The 22,723-nt window shown below is 34.9% G+C and overlaps 1 protein-coding gene across 1 annotated transcript in view; it reads right to left on the bottom strand.

The window, feature by feature from the left end:
- The window catches only part of RIMS2 (regulating synaptic membrane exocytosis 2), a 303,972-nt gene that overhangs the window by 112,488 nt on the left and 168,761 nt on the right, over positions 1-22,723 (bottom strand). Inside the window, 2 exon segments of the mRNA XM_010006466.1 lie at positions 15,633-15,742; positions 16,778-16,957. Of these exon segments, the coding sequence (XP_010004768.1) occupies positions 15,633-15,742; positions 16,778-16,957 (290 nt within the window).

Raw genomic sequence — 22,723 nt, 5'->3', positions numbered from 1 at the left:
CCCTGCCCCTTCCCCCCTCCCCCTCCTCCCATTATAAAATCAAGGCAGGCTACTCTTTGATATTTATACTAAAAGTGATAATATGAGCATGTAAACACTTTCAGAAAAGTTTCCAATGACCGCCCTTCTATTGCTTTAGTTATTCTTAAAGCATGTCACCATAAAATTCAAATGGCTGCCTAAATTTATCAGCAGTTAAGTAGAACTCTTAGATTGAGTATATGCAGGTTGAAGGTACTCCAGATCAGGTGGAAAGCTTCATTGACTTCTAGAACATTGAAAGAGTTGGGCTAGTAATGCTTATAAATGCAGCTGAGAAATAAAAATAGATCTCTCCATTTAGATTTACTCTAACATTTAACTTTTTCTTCACCATTTTCTAATTCTATTTCCATCACCATGCTCTACAAAGGTAAGAAAATGTTGTTAAATGAGAGCTTTCTGTTTTGAAACTAGTAAGAGATGCTGATGAATAGGCAAAATGCTAAATGTCCATGCTGCCCATATCCTCTCTGATTAGATAAATAAGTATAATAGTTTCTAAAATATTTTTCCCCCAATGCAAAGAGCCACCATCTCTCCCCTTGCTCTAACCAAGCCAACTTTGGTCAAAATGTAAACATTTGGAAAGAAACCATAAGCTTTTCTAATTTATTATTCACCTTTTGCCACTCTCCCTTCCCATACAAACAAACTTCAGTCTGTCTTCTGTTGCGATCATCAGTTTTATGCACAAAGAAAGGTGTAAAAATATCAATATTTTTAATAAAAGACCTCATATAGATGATGTAAAATATGAGATTCTTGAGTCAGAGTATTTTAGTTATCTGATGCACCTTTGGGGCTATAAGGATTTGACATATGCACTGATCCAGATTTTTCCAATCAGTTTGAAAGGTACAATCTTTAGATGCAGTTGTTTCATTAGAAGCAGTGGTTGCACCTTCCTCCCAGACACTGCCCAACACTGTGATTTATGTAGCCAAGCTCTCCCCACTGCACATCAAGATGGCACTTGTGGGCCATCCCCTCTTGAGAATGGTACTCATATCACTGCCTGGGAGAGAGAGAGAGAGGCCTGGTGCACTCCAGTATTTCTAATGTTAAGCGCAACTCAGCTTTTCTTACATCTATTTCTAGAATATTAAATGTGAAAAATGAAAAATAAAATAATATATTATAAGAACAGTTACATATCTCCAGCTTTTCTGAACTTCAAACATATCAACTTAACAACAGGTATGCTGCAGTTGAACTGCAGCAAAATTTAGAAGTACAAGATGATGCAGCAAAATACCAGCTGCTAATGAAGAGGATTTTTCTTATGTAAATACTAGCTCCTTATTTCTTTTCTCCACACTGTTGACAGTAATAGCCCTTTTCACAATTACTCTTTGCTTGAAACTTTTTTATATACTTTCTCTTTTACATGAATTTGTCTTTTTTTATTAAATCTACTCAGCTTTTATATCCTTTTTAGGCCCTAAAGTTTCTGTGAAACATTTTTATCAGTGCATTTCTAGTTTTAGATTTTAATTAGTTTATCATAAACTCTTCATTTTTTCATTAGGACATACTTAATTTAGTCATCTTTCCTGCAAATGAAAAATCCTCAGAACTTCTTTCTATTTTTACTTTTATAAGATGAATGCTGAGAAAGGAATTATGTTCTTAATAATGTATGGTGACAACTACTGTAAAAATGAGTCAAAAGTGGATTTGGCTGGTACTTCTTAAAAACAAAGCAACACAATAAAGAGCCATTAGAACTGTGGGATAAACTGTCAAAAGCTGAGAAAATATGTTTTGAACCAGATACTCAAGATCCTTAACTCATGCAATGAGAGTGCAAGAAGAAGAATTAAAGACATAGAAAAGGATGAATTCATGTTACGCAAGTTTTAATGTACTAAAACAAGTCCCTGGGAAAATTCTAAAAAGCCATCAGTCTCAAGAGGTCACACAGAGAGAAATATTCACAGCTGTGTGGAACCTCTACTAGGCAAAAGCAAATAGCTTCAAGTCATGACATATTAGTTGTCCCAGATGTACTACATTATATCTGGTATTAATCCAGTCCCACCTTGCACCAGCAGCATGCTGCTAATGGCATCAAGGCCAGCTCCAGGTGACACAAAGTCAGCACTGAAGGCTTTATGCCAGACTGCTGCTGTTCTGTAGTAAGAGAAACGTTCTGATGCCTCAGTAAAACAGTGCTGGTGTTCCACTACCCTGCTGCAACAGGAACTAGACTCCTCCAATACCTGAAGACAGATAACAACACACATAGTCTTCTTGTGACAAATTCAGAGCAAGACCTCCTCTCAGGTAACATCCTACAGAAAATCTGAGGAAAACATTTTTTAGCTTCCTCTTTTGACACACTGGCAGCTGATCTACATTTTTTCATCCATACACTGGAAGAGTACTTTAATGAATAATTCTATACATTAGAGCTCAAGGCAGTTATCTGTGATGATCTGTGTTTCCTCCAAAGAGTGAAATGAATTTGGATCTTGCATTTTAGAGCATTGTCCTGAATGCTAGTCAAGTGTGGACAGTACAAAGGCAGGGACAGCACCTCTCCCTTGTGTATTCAGCAAATTTATGACAAATCTCCAAATTAATCCTGGGATATACTAATAACATTTTAAAATAAACAAATGCTTACTCATTCAAGGCTATGTAAACATCACGTATATCGTGGTTTTAACTAATACGGTATTCCAATAAAAATTTGGACATATCTTAATTATTTATTGCTTTGATTTAATTTTCCTTACTGAACTACACATTCTGCAAAAAAAACCCCAAACCACTCTGGGCTTCATTCTCTGGGGCTGCAGTGAGAATATTTTAAAATAATTTTAGTGTGAGTTATTAGGTAGGCAATAAAAAAGTATTGCCACAAATTTACATTTAATATTATAATTACTAGTGTAACCAAGACGATAGTGCACTGTAGGTGATTTCTTCACTCCAGGAATGTTTTCTTCAAATTGACTTTAAGGCTACATTAATTATTCGTAGCTTTAAAAAGTCTAGTGCAGTACAGCCACATCATATTCCTTTGCTGGAAATTCCATCATTTCTGTTCTCTTATTTTTTAAAAGTTTTACTTGTGGATCCATCTATATGGGGAATAAATTGTTTTGGATCATCTATTTCTTATTTTAAAAAAATTTACTCAAGCAAGGTCACAGAAACTACTTGCTACAGTATCACTTAGTTTACCTTTAGCTAAGTATCAAATTATCATATTTCCACTTTTATAGATATAATAGAGTTGTAAAACATGAAGAAACACACAAAAAACCATAAGGTTAGTCAGAGGGAAAAAAATTAGTAAATTAGTTGTACATTAAATATGTGTACATTAATATTTAGCAAAGTATATTTAAATACCACAAAACAAATATCTCGTTTTTAAGCCACCATCAAGGCTTTCTTTCCAGGACTGTTTGGGACAGGGGGGTGGATTTCTTTGTTTGGTATCTTCTTACATGTTTGTAAATTATGGAAGTTTTGCTCCCTCTTCTGGTTATATGCCTGTAACATGTTGGAAACAAATGAAATCCAGCCAGCCTGCTGGCTGATTATTAATAGGTGTGTTTTGAGTATCTCCAAGGAATAGCTCTACTGAGTCAGATGTTTGGATAAGTGCTGCAGGTTTATGTTGGCAAGAGTGATTTAAGGCAGGAGAATGGGTGCAGAGAGCCTATAAGGGAGACAGAGATACCACATAAAAATACCACTGATGTTTGCATAGATTCCTAACGCACAAGTCCTGGGAGACTGGGGATCCAGTAACCTGGATAAGCACTACCACACACTCGTCTGTCCACATAACTTTCCCCCAATATCTACGCCTGGTCTGCTGAGGAGCAGACACTAGATTTTCAGTCAGACATTCAGACATAGGATTTTCAGTCAGAGCCAGAATGGCTACACTCATACTGCTATGAAAGGTAAGCACTAGGAAAGTAAACATTTCTCCAGTGTCTAATGATTAATGAATGTAAATAAAGCAACTTACAAGTAATAGCAAATATGAATGTGGAGCAAAATGTAAGATCTGCTCTGCACGTCTCCCCCACATTCTCTGCTCAGTTTGCATTCCCGTTGCCTGTGTGTCAGCAAGTGCTCAGTACGTGCAAGGAAATGTGAACAGCCTACAATTCCACTCTGAAGAATGCAGGATGTAAGGTTTAGCTTGGTACAGGTTCGGGTTTTTTTCAGGTTATTTTTTTTTCTTTACTGAAAGGCAGTCTTCAAATATTTTCTATGCAGAAAGGTAATTTATCATCATATGACCATACATCACTCTCGCTCTCTCTCTCTCTCACACACACACAAAAGGTTTGCAAGCAATCAGAAGTGTTCTTTTAAAGTGCAGTTAAGGCTGAAGTTTATGGTACAATTTTAAAATGTTAAAAAAATCATTCAGTTCAAAAAAATATTCTGAAAATTAGTCAGTAGTTTTAAGCATAAGTACCAAAGAAAATAAAATAAATGGCTTACAGAAAGATGAAAAATATAGATTTGTTTCTTCAGAAACCTCTAGGTTCTTCAGAATATCATCATTTCCCTAGCATGCAGATTGCAGTTTTGTGTCTGCCTACAACCACCACAGTCTCTACATGTCTATACCTTACTTAAACCTCACTCTGCTCAAACTAAAATTTAATTAAAATGTGGTATTACTCTAGGTACTCATAACACATAGGAATATAAGTGTTTTCACAGTACATGTAAAACACATATTCAGCATCATTTTTCATGCAAAATTCAGATGCTGTCATAATCCCTTAATGAAGCCTAGAGTCAGTAGGCCAGGGGAGTAGACAGCACACAAGAGACTCATGACACTCATGTTCAGTAGTTCAGGCAAAGCGTAGGACTCATTTCCAGAAATCCCTAACAGTTTCAAGTGGAAGAAGATGCTCAGGTCAGCCAGCAGATAAGAGTTCCCTCTGGCCTAACAGTCACATGCCTGTTTTTCAAAAAAGCACAGGTATACACAGTTTCTGCAAGTCAGTTAAGCAGGTTCATCTGTCACCACTTCTTTGACTGGGGACCTTTATTCTGTCTAGTTTTCACTTCAGTCACCAAAATTCTTTAGATTGTTTCTAATCTAATACAGCGTATTTTCAGTTTTAGACCTCCAGGCATCCTGACTACTCACAGAGTGGTGGGGCTCCTTTACATGCAGAAACCAGAGTGTATAGAAAGGAGAAGACTCAGAGACTTGGGTCTTGTCTTGGTATAGACTGGAGATACAAATAGGCTATGTACACTTTTCAGTTTGGGAGATGAGAATTGGAAAGCATTCCTGATTCCCATAATATAGACAAGCTCTTTAGGCAAAATACTCTAATGAGAGAGAGAATTGATAGGCTGAAAGGCTTTAAATTTTGTTTTGGTAACCATATCTTCTTTCATGCACCCTAAATTAAGACAGTCAAGGACAGAATAAACTGGAGCCTCAAATGATCAAAAGATGCCATACAAAATAGATGAAAAAGAAATGGAAAAGATGTGAGGAAAAATTGAAAGGGACAGGGGTTTTGGTAATAAATATTTGAAAATTAGTATTAGAGACATAACAGTCTTTTGGAGTGGAAGATCTTCTAGAATAAACTTCTAAAACATAAAATGGACACCTCAAAGAAATACATGAAAATGAACTACCTTAAATACAGGTATTGTGCAAAGTACATCTTTGAGGCTCTATAATTAAGTATATACATTTGTTAATGGAGTATATAATATTTGCTTTTTGTTTTTGTTGAAGGTGTGGAAGACAAAGTGAGAACTAAACCAGCTTTAATCTGACTTTATGGCTGATAAGTGGTTTGTCAACCTTAACCAAGTCAGTGGCAAAAGCCTCCAACTTTACTACGACTGGAATTTGGATCTTAAAAGTATAAGATACTGAACTATTTGGTAATTAGCCTGCATTACAGTCCCAGCCAGACTTCCAGCTGATGAACTAACTCAGGACTATGCTGGCACAGCCACTAGAGCAAGGGAGGTGACCCTAAGCACTGCGCTGCTGGGCTGCTGACACACAGCCCTCTGCAGAGGCACCACATCCAGTCTGTTTACAGTGGATTATAAGCAGCATATTAAAAGCAGTGTGGTTTTCCCTGCAACAAAATGAACTAGCATAGGCAAATCTGAAACTCTGCTCTCCTGCTACTTGTATGGCCTCTGCTAAATTATTCTAGGGAAGAGAGCTAGGCATAGCCTGTAATATTGTAACTGGGGCTAGTCACTATGTGGGCTCCTGGTAGAGTTAGAAGCTTTAATAAAGCCAAGCCACTATCCGGATGATATTTCATTCACTGGCAGAAGATATTGATGAGACAAAGTCTAAATATAATATGGCTTTAGAAATATATGGAAAAATAATACTAGATTTCTTTAAAATTATGAAAGCAGTTTAGAAGCATGAACTCAAATAAAACATCAAAGTAAGCTATGGTTGGTCATTGCAAATCTCCTGTTCTATTTTTAGACAACAAATATAAATCTCCATGTTAACATTTCAATGCTCTGAATTAAGCCTATTTCTACAGCATTTGAAATAGAAAAGAATATTAAACATAACAAGAACTAGACAATAGAGATGATTGCTAATAACATAAGCCTAGCAGTGTATGCTAATGGAAATGGTCCATTTCTCCTGTGACTAGCAAAAATGTACCAACTTGTAAAATACACAGCCAAGTGATGTAAAAGTATATGGGCCTGGTAAAAAGCAGGAGACATTGCACAGTTCTGTAGATTTCTGCAAACTGTACTTGGTCTCTTAGGGCAAGGCTGACCAGGAATTCCTATATGAGCAAAAAAGCAGAGAAACTAAACCACGAGTTCTAAATAAGCAGCATGATCACATATCTAGGTGGCGTAAACTATGTCTTCAGTAATACTGTTAGCTGTAAAAAAAATAAAATCTATAGCTTTTGATCCCAAGAAAGAGTTTAAAACCACAGTTGAAAATTACTTTTAACATGCAGGAAGTAAAAAAACACATTAAATTGAACATTCATGAACCTTCTAATTTTGAACTAATAGGACTAAGCAATACACACACATGCAGCAAAAAATAACATTTTTCAAACATCCAGAATTCACTACCAAGAGCATCGTCAACTTGCCTTTTCGACCATTAACAGGTGGGTTTTGATGTTTTTCCTCATTATCTTTATAACATTAAAAACAGACAAGGATGATTAATAACTGGAACAGCTACTATGATGAAACACATAACTATAGCACACACAAATATTTTGCAAACTATGTTAGCACAATTCCATGCACAATGCTTGAGTTACCACAAAACACACAGAGTGAACAGTGCACAGTACACACCAATGAACAACACACACTTAGAAACAGAAGCATAACAAAAGCAAGAAAAATACAAACTGTACTATAATGAAAAATAGGATGGCAAAGGTCTTGAAGGACACTTTGGTTGCTTAAGTGAAAACTGCAATTAGAAATAAAGACAAACACTGCTTTCCAGATCCCAAATCTTGAAATTACTCTAACATCCAGATTTCTGAACAAGTACAGAGCCCTATCACAGTAGTTATTTCTGACTTTGTTTTAAGAAGAAAATATTTTCTTCTTCTCTTAAATAATGTGAGGTCTGGGGCATAAGATTGCAAACAAACTGGCATTCAGGCACTAACACTTTTAAGCAGGGATGGCATATTCATGTTTAGCTAGTAATTTTTCCTACCAGCTACTACTAAAGGAGTTTTGCTCAGCTTGCGGTTTTTTTGGGCCAGCCTTCTGGATTACTTAATTCCTTCCACATAACTGTACTAATACATTCAGTGCATAATCCTTCTGTGGCCTTCATTCCACAGGCCTTAAGTATGTACTGCACTGCCTCCTTTTAGGCAATGAAGTTTAGCATTGGTCTAGCCCCAAAGTATTTATAACCAGAAAAGCTTATCTGTGCTGCTTTTCCACAACCACCACAGAAGCAGAAATTGTCTGTGTTGTCACAGACAATTATTAAGAGGGATAACAGAATATAACCTATTAACAGTGCATGTAAATGCACATTTATGCTTTTATGATTTTTGCTTTGAGAAAGAAAGTGAAGAGCAGAAAAAAATTATGGTTAAAAAAATCTTCAGATCTCTCCATGTGTGACTTCCTCTAGGTGATCCTACTCTGGCAGGGGGGTTGGACTAGATGATCTTTCAAGGTCCCTTCCAACCCCTAACATTCTGTATTTCTGTGATTATGTGTTTTGTGACATTAGAAGCTAAAGTTTTATATTTTAAACACATAGTGTTTGACTAGAAAAAATATTTGCATCTGTTTGATTTGATCATCATCTATCAGTTCTCATCACACTAACTTCTTTCTTCTCTCAACTGAACTGTCTCCCCAGCAGAATGAGGGATATCATACAAAATAGTCATGTATTTCCAAGTAATGCAGTTTCCTACCAGTTCTGTTCTGCATCATCACTCTGCCTACTCAAACTAGGCAAAAAAAAAAAAAAAAGTGTCATGATATAATACTGTTTACCTCCCTCTTTGTAAAAAGTATCAATGCAAAGTAAAGGGCATCACGTCTAAGGGGTGTCCACTGAGATCTGCTAAGGTTGCAATTTGATCACAGTGACAGAGTACTTTCATAAAGAGAGATTTAAAAAAATTAAAGTGTAATTATTTTTGTGGGTTGAGCTATTTTAAGCATTCATAAATAGGTAAATAAATTATGTCTTATTGGATTTTTTTGTCTTGTTCTGACAGAAAATGATATAATTATTAACTGGATTTTGAATTTTAATGTATTTTTAGGCTGGCTGGTCAAGGTTCCCTATGTGGTCAGTGAAAATGTTTCTAAAGGAGATAGGCACTTGTGGACAGACAGACCTGCCTCGACCTCTGATTCCTGAACTCCAGTACGCTGGTTTTCTTCATCTCCTGATATATTTGTATAAGCGAGGTATGACAGAGGGGAAAAAGCAAGACAAAAACATGCATGCTGTGTTACAAGCTGTTCAAATTAAAAGACAAACATCAAACAAAAGACATTCGCAGTAACATACAAACCCTCAGTCTGTGGTATAAGCAACTTTTTGAGTGAATCAAAAATGAAATAAATCCTTGTGCTATTTTTCATTAATATCTCTGGTCTATTCCAATGAGGATCTTCTGCAAGTAATGATGGTCATATGCAGCCCTTAATATCCCTTGTTGCCATTTGTTATTAAATTATTGGAGCAATGGAAAGCAGACCGTAAGTACCAAAGCAGAGAAAGGAGACATATATTGGTATATAATTGGTTTAAAAGCATCTCCTGTTTGGTTTTGCTTTAATTTTTCTAGAAATAAAAGTCCAAACCTCTATTCTAGAGGAACATATTTAAAATCATGTATAAATCATAAACAAGTGGGTATACTCAGTATCATAGTAAGTGCAGAAGAGGTAATGCAAATGTTTTTCCCTCTTGGAAAAAAAATTATATCCTGAATTTGTCAGATAATATGCTTTTTACCTGGATTTCAGAGTAGTTAGAATTCAGAAAAGAAGATGCTTCTCTGTAAGTAACTACAGTTGCCTAAAGCACACGTAAATATTAGAGGACACTGAAATAGTCAGAAACAATGGTGAGAATGTCATGGTTAATGATAAGCAACACAAATATACTTATTTTATGTCATTGATAAAGAACCATAGCTTTCTTCTGTGGCAAAGCTCATCTAATACCTGGGTGTACCATATCCCTGGCTTTAATTTAGAAGCCAGTTCTTTGTTGAACACTGTTTTGATGTGAAGCAATATCCTGTAGCTTTTCAAGGTTCAGATTTTGATTACTTATTGATTTTTTTGTGTTCTCTGTTCCCCATTTTTTTTCCAGTTCTCTCACTACTTGTATAGGTTTATGTGCAGCTAAATAGCTCACTGAATTATTTGATTTCAGGTTTAGCTACCATGTAAGAATAATCTAAAAACTACTTGTTCCAGCAGGTTATTGTTAACAGGGAGAGAGATTTCAGGTATAATCAAAGCCAGTGCTATGGAAACTAATCTCCACATAGATTTGTGCTGTATAATTCTGTGATAAAATCATGACACTAAAATTCCAATTGAAATCATAACTTTGAAAATTCCAATTAAAATATTCAGTAAAGACACCATCTATACAGTAAAATGTACAGAATAGAATGTGTACAAATTGTGCCAAAGCCTTTAAACAATCAATTCTATTAAAATGGAACCAAAATGGTTTTGGCATGTTGATACCCTGGAACATAAATGAACAACGGCTGTTTTGTACACAGTTGTATGACTCTTTACCCTGTTTTACTTATGCCCTTTGTAGTCTCAGAACTAGATGGTCAGACCTTCAACCAGCATAAAGAAAGAGGTGTTTAATTCCTGAAATATCATGAACAATTACTTCCCTTGAAAAGTTGGAAACATTCAAGTAAGCACCCTTAGCCCTACAGACAACATTTGTTGCTACAGACAACATTTGTTCAAGCTTTTCTATGTAAGTTTTACTAAATGTAAAAATATATTTTCACATTCTTCAGGGACTGAGGACTCTGCCACATCATAGGTGAAAGAAACATCCAGAAGTAAAACCCAAACATATTTTTTTTTTCAAGTTCCTAGTTGAAATTAAAAAAACACATGGTAGATTCATGCCTTACCCTAAGGCACCTTTGCTAGTTATGTAAATTATGTTAATCAAGCTATGGTCTTTACTTTCTTATCACGCGCACATAATGCAAGTTACCCCATGGAAGCACAAAGGAGTCTAACAGTTCCACAGAAATATCCACACAAAAAGAGGGTGTGCACAAAGGTATGAACCTTTCAGACTGCTTTTTTTGACCAAGTCAAGTTCCTAGCCAAACTGAATGTACTCCAAATTCCTATCCTACATTATTAACATGTGATCAATCACCTTTCAGAAAAAACCTACCCGCACGACGTATTTTTTAAACCCTGTGAAATCACAGATGATACAGTCTGAAAGAATTATGACCAGTATGAATGCAGGTTCTCTGCAGTTAGATTGTAATAGTTTTTCTCTGTGTCCCATTAAACTATGATAGGGCACTGGAAAACACACAATTAAATTCCTTCTCACTTTGAAAAATTATGCCTCATTTAACAGAGAAATTATGTTCTGATTGAGACAAAAACTCCTAAAATAAGCAGCATGTCTTTCTGTCAATAGTATGTGTTTTTTCCTAACCGTCGGGTGTCTCAGTAACTTGCACTCCATATTCTATGAGTTGCAACAAGATTATAAATTGTATCTGAGAGAGATAAAAAAAACTGGAGTTATGGCTGGCAGCTATCGCTGATTAAACCTAATCAACTATCCCTGTTAATTTGATTCACAGATAATTTTATTCTCGAATAAGATCATCCATACCTGAAATTAAGAAGGGACAGCTAATCAGTGTTAATGTCAGCTTTAACAGCCTCTGAAATAACTTTGCCAAGACACAAGATTATTATGAGATCATGTAATTAAAGTCTCTACCATAGAGCATAAATAGAAGGGCAAATTGTCACTGAGCTCTGCTATTCACTATATTTTTGAGCACTTCATTATTGTATTTAAAGGTTTTATTATATTTGTTTTTTGCATCTGACATAATTTTCTAGTTTTTATTGTGAGATGGATGGTTGGTGCTTTTTTGTAAGGACGAAGAAAAAGAGCTATGTGTATTTTTAAGAGTGAAAGAAAAATTTGTATTAGGAAAAAGTCTCTCTGATTAGTAATTAACAACAAACTGAAAGGGCTAATACTGAATACTTTCAAGAGCACTTCATGGTGTTCCATTTTAATTAGCATCAAGTAGTCACTGAGTTCATCCTTCTACCAAGGTGAGAAAGAACAAAGAAATGCATTTTATCCACATATAAATGGCATAAATCTTGCTAACCCTTAGGAAATAAAAGTATTGCAGGATTCACTTCTTGTCTATAGCACTAATAATACAGAATATTTAAGAGTACATAAAATACAAATGCAATTTAATGCTATTGTTCTTCTATACATGTTCATTAGAAAAAGATATCTCTTTCTCTAGTATCATTTTGAAATACGCAAGTAAAAAAATGTCTTGTGACTTTCCAGTACTAAAAACCTGATAAAACAGTAAGTGGTTCCAGACTTCTTTTCAGAACCATTTTACAACCATCTAACATGAAAGTACGCTAAACTAACAAAGGCTAAAGCTAAAGCTAAACTGCTTATATTTTTCTATTATACTTATAGTGTAATCTGGCTAGGTAAGATAATGACATGCATGTCCAAGATACCCAGTCTTTCTTCTGAACATGTAAATCTCATACTGGCAGCAACATAGCTGTGGGACACTAAGGAATTAGCCAGAATGTCATGACCACAAAAACCTGTAAATGCAACGTAGCTAATGGTATTTCTATGTTCTCCTATTGAGCTTGAGCAACTCTAAGAAAAAGACATATAGGTTAATACACTACAGTTAGGAATGGGCCTTCATAGCTAATCACAGCTAGATTTCTTGAAACAAACATAAACATAGTTCACTGAACTATATATATGCTAAATCAACGTCCTTTAATTTTTCCTAATTTTGAAAAGTTACCTAGGAGTTTTTTTTCCTGTAGACTCCTTCCTGTCCAGTTGTAGTCATACAACCATAAGCCTAACACATTCCTCATTATACTTGTGCTGCACTGGAGCAAAAAATCTCCCAAACTGCCAATTACACCCTTATAGCTACTTCAGTCTCTGCATGTCTACTACATTTTAAGAAATGGGAAAAAATTTTAACTCTGTAACAAATACAGATTATTAAAATCTATACAGGCTAAATGAGACTACTGTAGGAGATACAAACATAGAAGTTTTTATCTTTTTCAAAACTAAGATGACTTCCAGTTCCTTTTTGTCTTTTGCTAACTCTTTTCTTCGAACAGAAAGGGCTGCTCTCTGACAATGACATTCTCCAGTGGGGTCTCCATATAACCTTCCCAACAACACACAACTGGTTTTATTATCACCAGGACACATAACATACAAAAATCTACTCAGATGTCTGTAAATTTTTCAGCTTTACTTACTGCTTTATTTGTTAAATAGTAACAGAAACCCCTCCTACTATACTAAGAATTTTTGCTTCTCCTGAACTTCTTTTGCTTAGAATAACTTTTTGTAAAATTAAATTCTCCACAGTAAAAAATTGCTATTAATCATAATTATGTTCTGTCACTGACAGAAGTTAGGTAATCTGTTGTTCTTGTACAGCATTATTCCTTCTAAAGAAAACTATTATTCCCCTTAAAGAAAAGTATTAGAAAATCCTAAAGACAGTTAGGAAAAGCCTCAAAATAGAACTATATAGTTATTAGAATATGGACTCTTAATTCAAGACAGAAAATTATATAGAATACTATGTAAAAGCTGTATCTATGGATTACATTTTTAACTACCATGTTTACCACTTTTATATCTGTAAAATTCAACACGAAACTTGTCTAGTTACTGTATTTGAGTCATTGATGATGCTTTAATTGTATATCCAATATCTGTGGATTTGGCAATATTCCATAAACTCAGGTTTTTCAAAGGCATACTTTAGACAGAAGTAAAGGAAAATACTACTCAGGCTTCAAGTAAAAACAAATAGACTTTCTTAAGTCCCAGCAGTACTTACCAGAGCAAACAATTCTAGCACTCCTATAAAAATAATTATGTTATTGTATTTATTATCTTTCTCTATATAGAAAACCGCTACCCTCCTTAATCAGACACAGCAGAAATATGCACTACCTCACAACTGCTGCCCTAAAGAGCTCACAGTCTAAATAGATATACTAAGCAAAGAGCAGGGAAGAGTGGGAAAACAGGAAAGTATACACAGCACTGACAGCAAACAGCATGTGATCAGCTGCGACTATGTCCTGTAAAGTCTAGACTGTATTTCATATAAGCATTTCACAAAACACGAGATGACAAAGAAATGAGTATAGTAGGGTGATGATCTGAGAAAACAAGAGTTTTCTTTTAATGAAGTTTTTTTTCCAAAATGGAAATAAACACTGTAAACATTGTAAATACTAAATTAAAAGGTCTGATGAGACAGAAAGTAATACTACAGATAGACCCTCAGTGGTATAACCAAGGACTGCAATTGATATCTTGTAATTTGCTATTAAACAAATTAAATTATTTTACTGGTAAAAAAATACAGTAAGATTTATTTTTAAGTGCAAGCACTACAACTTTTTGAAAGATTAACTCGATTCAATTAATTTTGGCTCCTATATTATTTGAAAATTACCTAGTAATTCAGCAACTGTGTAACATTACCTCGTATTTGCAATAAAAACATTGCTCTGTTAAATGCATGGCTAACAGTAAACATGTCAACCAGCCTCAAATGCTCAAATTTAAATATGTGCCTAAAGTGCTGATCCTGAAAAGTACATACATACATACATACACTGCTGATTCATAAATCCTAGGTATTTTAAAATGGGTGCATGTCTGGGTGCTTTTCTAATTATGATCATATTTAAATAGTATTATTTATACTGTCTTTTTCATGCTGAATCCTTTACAACTTGTAAGCCACAGATCTGAATACCAAAAAAAAGACTAAATAATTAAGACAATAATTCTGGCTATGTCTGTGCAATAAAGTAACATCAATTGCAGTTGGGTTTATTTTTCCCTATACAGCCTTTCAAAAAGGCTTTCAGTTGAAAAACAAACCCTCCTTTATGTACAGACCTTCATAAGATTCTATCTCCTTGTCTCCATTGTCTAGGGAAAGTAACAAAAACACAAAAGAACAAACAAATAAAATAATAAAGAAAAGGAACCAAAGCACAGGGGTTAAAAACAACAGAACTTTTATAAAAGATACAATATACATGTTAAGAAGGATTGAAAAAAAGGAGTGTATATGGCCATTTAGACTGATTTTGCACAGCAGATCTATTTATCGAAAGTGGAAGAGTGAAAATGTATTCGCTATCAAAAATGTTTTTATATACCTCTGCTTCTAAACATTTGGAGACATGTCTCCATTTACTAGTGCTTTGTAAGACATTAAAGATAAGCACAATTACAGTCTTGGTGAAACACAAATCATGAAATACCTTGCTGAAATTTCCTGTTTTGAAGATTATTACCTCTCTTGTTCTTCCTGCCTCAAAATGCAGAGGTTTTATATTAGCAATCGGTAACACACTCCAAGTGATCAGCTATGCTGCTAACTCCCCAAAGAGCCAGAGTTTTATCACTAAACAACATTAAAAAAATCATTTCCTGTGCCTGTTGAAGTCAGTGACAAAACACCTATTGAATTCAAAAGGAACAGGATAATGCTAATATTTATTCCTTGTTTCATGTGTAACGCAGTGTTGATGAATATTGCACTGCTGATTTCAGTCAAGAATACTATAGATATTAAAACAGATGAAGATACAGTATAAAATGCAATACTACTATCAAATCCTAATACTGTACACAACACTCAAGAGATTTCAACTGTAATGCCAAAAGAAAATAATAAATAACATTTACTTTCATCAGCAATTTTGCAATGTCATTAAGGAGAAAACCATAAACTTACTTCTCTCCAACGTCCCCTTTGGTGGGAGTTGCGGTAACTGCCTGCCCCTTCGTCCTACTACTGGAGTACTTGATGGACTTGTCTGAACGGACCCAGTTCGAGGATGTGACCTATGAGACATATCAAAACAAATCACAGCCATTAAATAACAAATTCATCCTTAATACAATCAAGAACTGATAACATGACTAAGTAGGCTTAGGAAGAAAATCCAAACTAGGGCTGAACATCTGTAAGATGCTTGTTTGCACTGTCAAGCCAGAAAAATGTATTGTGTGTATAGTCATGTGCATATGGCTATCATACCCACATACACATAAAATTATCCACAGGTCAAATTCAACAATCTTTACTCAGCTTGGTTTTGGTTAAATTACTGCTAATGGGCAATGAAATTACAAGGATTTGTCTAAAGAATGTAATAAACTGAGAAAAGTCCCTGGTGTTTTACTCTCTCATTGGGGATTTGATGTTACTAACCCTAACTTTCAGAAAACAAAAGAATGTATTCTGCAGCTCTAAAATAACGAGAGGCTTTAGTGAACATTAGCTAGACCAAAATGTATTCATCTTTTTACTGTATTATGTTTTTTTAAGCTAAGAGTAATGTATTGAAATCTTCCAACTGTCAATCAGTAAAGTATAGCACTCAAACAGGAACAACACAGACTATGGCACAGTAAAATGCAGTCAGAGCAAATGGTGGTTACAATGGTAATTAGTAGACAAAGTTAGTACAGTCCATTTAAAGAAACTTTTTTTTTTAATTAAAAAAATAGTTTCATTTGATGTTGTTATGATGGTTGTTCCACAAGCGATGTCTGATGAACACAAAAAAATTCTCATTCTGTAAGAGAAGCATATGAAAGTTATGAGGTGCTTTATGTGGGAAACCATCCAGGATTCCTGATAAATGAGAAATCACAAACAAATGTAGTTAAGTACTGTTAGCAAACAATTTGCAATGGCAGCCACACCATTATATCCAGAGTAGAATATAAATAGTGTATTGGCACTGAAAGGGTTAGTATCTGTTGCTACTAGTGATCAGCTAAGGATGAGGCGATACCAATCAGCTACTGGGAAAAAAAATGGTGAACTGGTGGGGCAGAAGGGGATTAGTCTGATTGATTTGTCTGTTTCACCTCGGTAAGGCAGGTGAAGGAGGGGCAGATCTTCCAGTCATTAATGAAGGCATCGACCTGATGAGGTTTGAGTCAGGACGCTCTGTGGATCGGGAGCGGGAGTTGGTCCGCTCTAGCATAGGACGTTGCTCTGTTGATCTGGATCTTTGATATAGCTGTCTATCTGCTGCTTCACAATTCCTGTAATGTTAGTCAAAAAGCAGCTCAGTTGACCTTTGACTTTTCTGTTAATTATAAAATATGTTGCATGATACTGGTTTGGAGCAAATCACTTTATGATGTACGTTTTTGGGGAGTGTAAATTTTCTGAGTTCACTTCTTGATAACATACAGTTTTTTTATACATGTATGATTTGTCTTGCTCCATCCTCTTGGCAAATGAGCTGAAATGTTTCCAATGTCTTAGTAATGACTATCCATGCAATAGTCTGTTTCCTGACAATTATTTTATTAATTAATACATCAACCTTGGAGAAGAATAGCTGACATAATATGAAGTCTCACTAAAGCTAAGGACTCTATTGTGAATTTTGGTTGAATATTTTTACTCACATGACTAGATTTTTACAGACTGCATTATCTTTAGAGGTAGTGCTCTGGTTTGTACGAAAGTCCATGTTCCAGATGTTCTAATTAACATATAGGACTTTAACTATTAATAGACTCAGGATGTGTGTCAAAATACAGGCTAGGCTATAGTGGTGGTGCTCCAAGTGTAGTCAGATGAAAATCTGTAACATCACTAGTACTTGCAGATGTTCCACCAACTTGACAAAGTTTGATTCATAATAATATACAAAAGAATAATATTTTAACCACAGCCAAAAGAACTGTGCCAAAACAACAGTGGAAAAAATTACCATTAGAGATGCAGTGGGGAGAAATTGGACTGAGTAAATGAGAAATTCTTGATCAAGCAGTCTGGTCTTCTACTATCTTAGGCAGCTAAAAATGCTATTCCTTTCAGAAATTTATCATGCCCCCCCTTTTTTCACAATGTAGTTGTTCTGTTTGCAAGGAGTAATATTTACTAGCAATATCCTAAACCACATAAAATCAAGGTAATTAAAAAAGTATAATCTATACTCTGATGGAGCTACTAATTAAATTCACACTCCCTGCACCTCATCTTGAGTAACTGAACAGCTATAAAATACAAATTGGGAACATGTACCCTTCAGGACTTTTCCTTGAGCTATGTCATGCATTTTACAACTATGTCGGTAATACAAAGAATGACTGGATGATAATTAAGTGAAACAAGAATCCAAATTTTAATTAGTATCAAAAAGAGAGAGACACACCACAGCCTCATTATGAGGAGTCTTATGTTATTACTAGCATTTTATGTCTAAAAACCGTACTGAGATTGACCATAGCTGTCTCTAGGGTGGATAACTTTGCTGAAAAGTTTTATAAAAGATTCAATAAAATTAATGTTTCTTCAAGCCTTCCATGAGATAATAATTGGACTCCTAGAACATATGAAGCAATTGCCACAGACAGATTCAGAATAATACCATTCACCATGAGCCTACATATATAAGCTCCTAACAAGCAAACACAGAACAGTGAGACACACAACGGTAATTATAAGCTGAGGCACTAAAGATTGGAGGAAAAGTACAATGAGCCTGGCACAAAACCACAACATAATTACCTCACTTCTTCTTCTATCAGTTCTGTTTCTGAATGGGAAGCTTCATCAGCAAAAACATCCACTGTCTCGCTTCTTTTACATTGTGGATAGACAAAGAAACATAACCTTAGCTTTGATATGAATGTTGATTAGTTTAGTTATTTGTTTAAGAGGTGTCAGTGCTAAGGAATGTGAGCAACGTGTCAGCCATCTGCATGGTGGTTAAAAAAATTACCACAGGAATAAATTCCTAGACTATGGGACTAAATTCCAAGAAAAAATATTCCTATATTCAAAAAATTATAGAAGAGAATATCATCAAGGTCCAGACAACCCATTCCTACCTTTTAAACGCATATATTTAAGAAAATCAGTGAGTCCACAGAGAGCTGCTTCTTTGGGTCTATCACATGCAGTGAGCTACAACAACACTTCTCCTACCAGTGATCTGGGAACTATTGGAGAAGTAGCAACTGGGCAATAAGGTGAGAGGTACCATTCCATTTTCTATTTCTCTCTCCTTCCAACAGCCAGTAGGACATACAGAGGAACAGGTAGGTAGCAACCACGTAACACTTATCAATACTTCATGAGAAGTTAGGTCTCTTTCACTTGTTACTCTTAAGGCCTCATTCTCTTTAGCTGCAGTATTTTTTAGGATGTTAGGGATTTGGCCCATTGCCTGTACTAGAAGGCAGGGAGGCATTTTGGCCATTAGGATCAATACTAATGGCTTAGTGGGCAGGTTTTGTATTCTGCAGAGCATTGTGGAGCCACTATAGTGGTGTCTATAGTGGAACCACTACTAGACGAAGGGGTCAGAAATTTAATATTAAATAGTTAATATTCAGTTTGTCAAAATCTGCGGCTAGCATTTACTTTAAGTGGAAGAATGACTAGTTCCCAGAAGTGAAGGAAAACGTGGATTTTGGCAGTTAACCTTTTGCTTTTAGATGAAGCTTTGGTAACATTTTTTTTTCGTTGAGTGAAGGATTTGAAAACTGAGTTGTTACCCTTAAGCTAGAGGCTACATCCTGCAAACCTCTTAGTACCCACTGCAGCAAATGGAGGGCTATACAAGCATACTGACAGTCTTCCACTTGAAAGTTCAACTGTGTGGTTTTAGATCATACACATATGAAGTTTTACTGTCTATTATTTGTCCTTGCATGTGCTATATGATCTAGATCTTCAGAAATGAACTGTCTCCTTTCTAGAAAAGACATCACTCCTGCAGCCTACTTGAACAGTGAAGCTCCTCACCTACCACTCACTACACATTAAAATCACAATTCAGCCATATGAATGGAGGACAAGTTTTTAAAACACTTCAATGACTTAAAAACAGAAGTTAATAAAATTTCAGATAATACTCTTCAGATATTATGCTCCTAAGTTTTCTAGATGAAAGTTTCCTCCTTTTTCATTATAATTCATAGAATATGAATTACTCAGTTTTAAAGGAAATAAGTTTAATTATACAACATCCAACTAATATTTTAATGCATGCTAGAGGTGTTTATCTCTGCTGGCAGACTTTTCATTATAAAAAAACACAGTTAATAGAATGTCAAATAGCCACTTCCTCCATTTAGTATTGTTTATCTTGGAGTCTCTGTTTTTGCTAAGGATATTCCTATTCCCCTCTCAAAGTGCACAAGACTTTGTGGGCATAACTCTCCCTACACTGAGGAAAAAGTACAGCAGCAACTGTTTTGCTTTTTAACCAAGCACACCTCTTACACTGAAACTATCTGAGCTCTCTGTAAGCCACCATGCAGAAGGCTCTCAGAGTATTAATGATCTATTTCTATATTCCAAACCCATTAAAAATTAGAATCAGAATCCCATACTATGTAGGCATCATTGTAAATTCTAGCAAGTACAGTATCTAACCAAAAGTGCTACAACATATTGTTTTAACTATTGTTTTAGCTCCATTGTTCTAAATTAATATTCTGGAAATTTGAAAAGCTAATTCTTTTCCCAATACAGAAAATAAACATTTCTAACTTTTTATTTTTCAGATTTGTTACTTTCCTTAACAAATGAAAAGGAGAATTTTCAAAAAATGAATACATTAACTGATCTAAAGTTCTGCATGGATAAAGCCTTATAAAGGAAGAACACTTTTAAACAGTAAGTAATCACAACAGTTTATGATACAAATAAAAATGGTTGTGTTTTTTTTCCTGAAAATAAGTGAACATAATTTATTTGAAAGCTCATGTTCAATTCTTTTATTGTGTGCAAGACTAAAAATGCAAGCTATGAGATAATGCCAATCATAATTTTAGTACTATTTTGTTCTTGTAACAAAAAACTGAAGAAATAAAAATAGAATTGCTGTAGGATTATAGAACACTACAGTTCAGCTCCTAGCACATCTTTTTCCACCTAGAAATACTGAACACAGAACAAGAAAAATGCAGCGATACATTATCTAATTATCATCATTACAAACTCTTGCTAATATACAATGGTAATACCTGTCAGTGTCTGTGGATGGCTGCTGGATTTCAATCCTTGGACATGTTATTCTTCTACTAGCTATAGGAACTTTGCTGTTTAGTCACAGACATAAGATCCTCTGTTAGCATAACATAGATAAGCATGTCTACAAACAACTGAGATTTCTAGTACCAAGCAAACTTAAAATTGAGTCATAAGTAGGGGAATGGAAAATGGGAAGGAGCACAGTACTGCCAAATATCTAGATAAACTGGTGACTGGATAGCTCACCAAATCACTCATCTATTCCTATATAAAAATATAATATAAAATTATAAGCTGCTGTAGTTTTAAAAAAACAAGAACATAATGCTTTTATGTATGCTTGCAAAACAAAGAAAGATAGGAAGCAAAACAAGATTTTTTTTTTCTGCAGTAGTATTCTATCATGCTTTATATATATACACTATATATATATATCTATGCACATACATGCGCACACTCATCTGGTCAATCCACATGCACATTACACCGGTGGTGCATGTGGCAACTACACAAGTCACAGGCATGACTAAACTGTAACATGCCAGCATCTGTACTACTTTTCTACTAGCAAACTCAACTAAGCAGACAAAGCAAAGAACTCAGTTGTGATCCCAGGCACATTTTGCTGCACACTGCTATGCGCAGACTATTACAGCTACAGAAACTCAGTTGCTTACAGCTTGCTTAGGTATCTGTACATGGCATTGCAGTCACTTTGGTGAATCTGTTGTATACATATTCAATCGTACTAACTCATGATTGAATGGTACAGTTACAAAAATGCTTAAAGAAAGCACGTATATATATATATATATATATAATTACTCTCCATAGCTATATCCAGAGAATTACTCTCCAAAATATGTTTCATCATTGATAGATTTCCTGAAGAAAAGCAAACCCCTGCTTTAAGGAGGGAGTTTGACCAGATTGTTTTTTCAAGGTTCTTTCCAATTCATTTATCATTCTATGGATGCAGTCAGAGCTTTATGCTAGATATTACAATCAAGTATCAATAAAACCAACAAGTAGTGTCAGTCCTGGAACAATTACGACTGAGATGATGTGCTGAAATAGTTCATATCTTTATCTCTAAAATCATACTCATTTTTTTGCATTTTGGAGGACCAGAAGGGCAACTTGTACATTTGAAGGGAAAATACTAAAAGTATGTAAGCAATCCCTTTTTCAAAAAATATCTCAAGATGAAACAAAAAGAATTGGCAAATGTTTTTTTGTGAAAGAAGAGTCTTAGCTTCCAGTTAACAGTATTTGCAAATGCATTCAAATGAAAGCAAACACAGCAAATGAGATACTAATAATACTTATTTCACTTTACTAGTTAAATTTAACTAGTTTAAGAATAAGTTTCCAGTATTTTACTCAAAGCTAATTTCTCAAAAAATGACCCTCTTACTTACACAGAGATGAACCAATGAATGCAAGCAACATAGCTGTTGCCTTAATGTCTTAGTCTATTTAGCTTGTGCCAACCTTATCATATTAACTAGATAAATATTTTTATTCTGTGCCTAAAAGATGGAATTTTTAGAGGTATTCCTTCACTACTCATTTAAAAGTCTGAGAGACTTAGGCAGATTATTGCTGTAATGCAATATGCTGGGTGTTTGGTTTTACATTCTTGTTCTGGTACTTGTAACATATGTTTTGATTTATATAGCCTGTTGCCTTTTACAGTACTTTGTATTTCACCATTTCCAACTTTCAGCATCTTTAATATAGACCCTTAATTCCCAAATATTAAAGAATCACGCTGCCAGAACATATATCTCTGTCTTCTTGGGGTTACT

The sequence above is a fragment of the Chaetura pelagica genome, unplaced genomic scaffold (genome assembly GCF_000747805.2).
Source record: "Chaetura pelagica isolate M959 unplaced genomic scaffold, ChaPel_1.0 scaffold76, whole genome shotgun sequence".
Taxonomy (NCBI): Eukaryota; Metazoa; Chordata; class Aves; order Apodiformes; family Apodidae; genus Chaetura; species Chaetura pelagica.
This window is presented reverse-complemented; position numbering and strand designations above follow the sequence as displayed.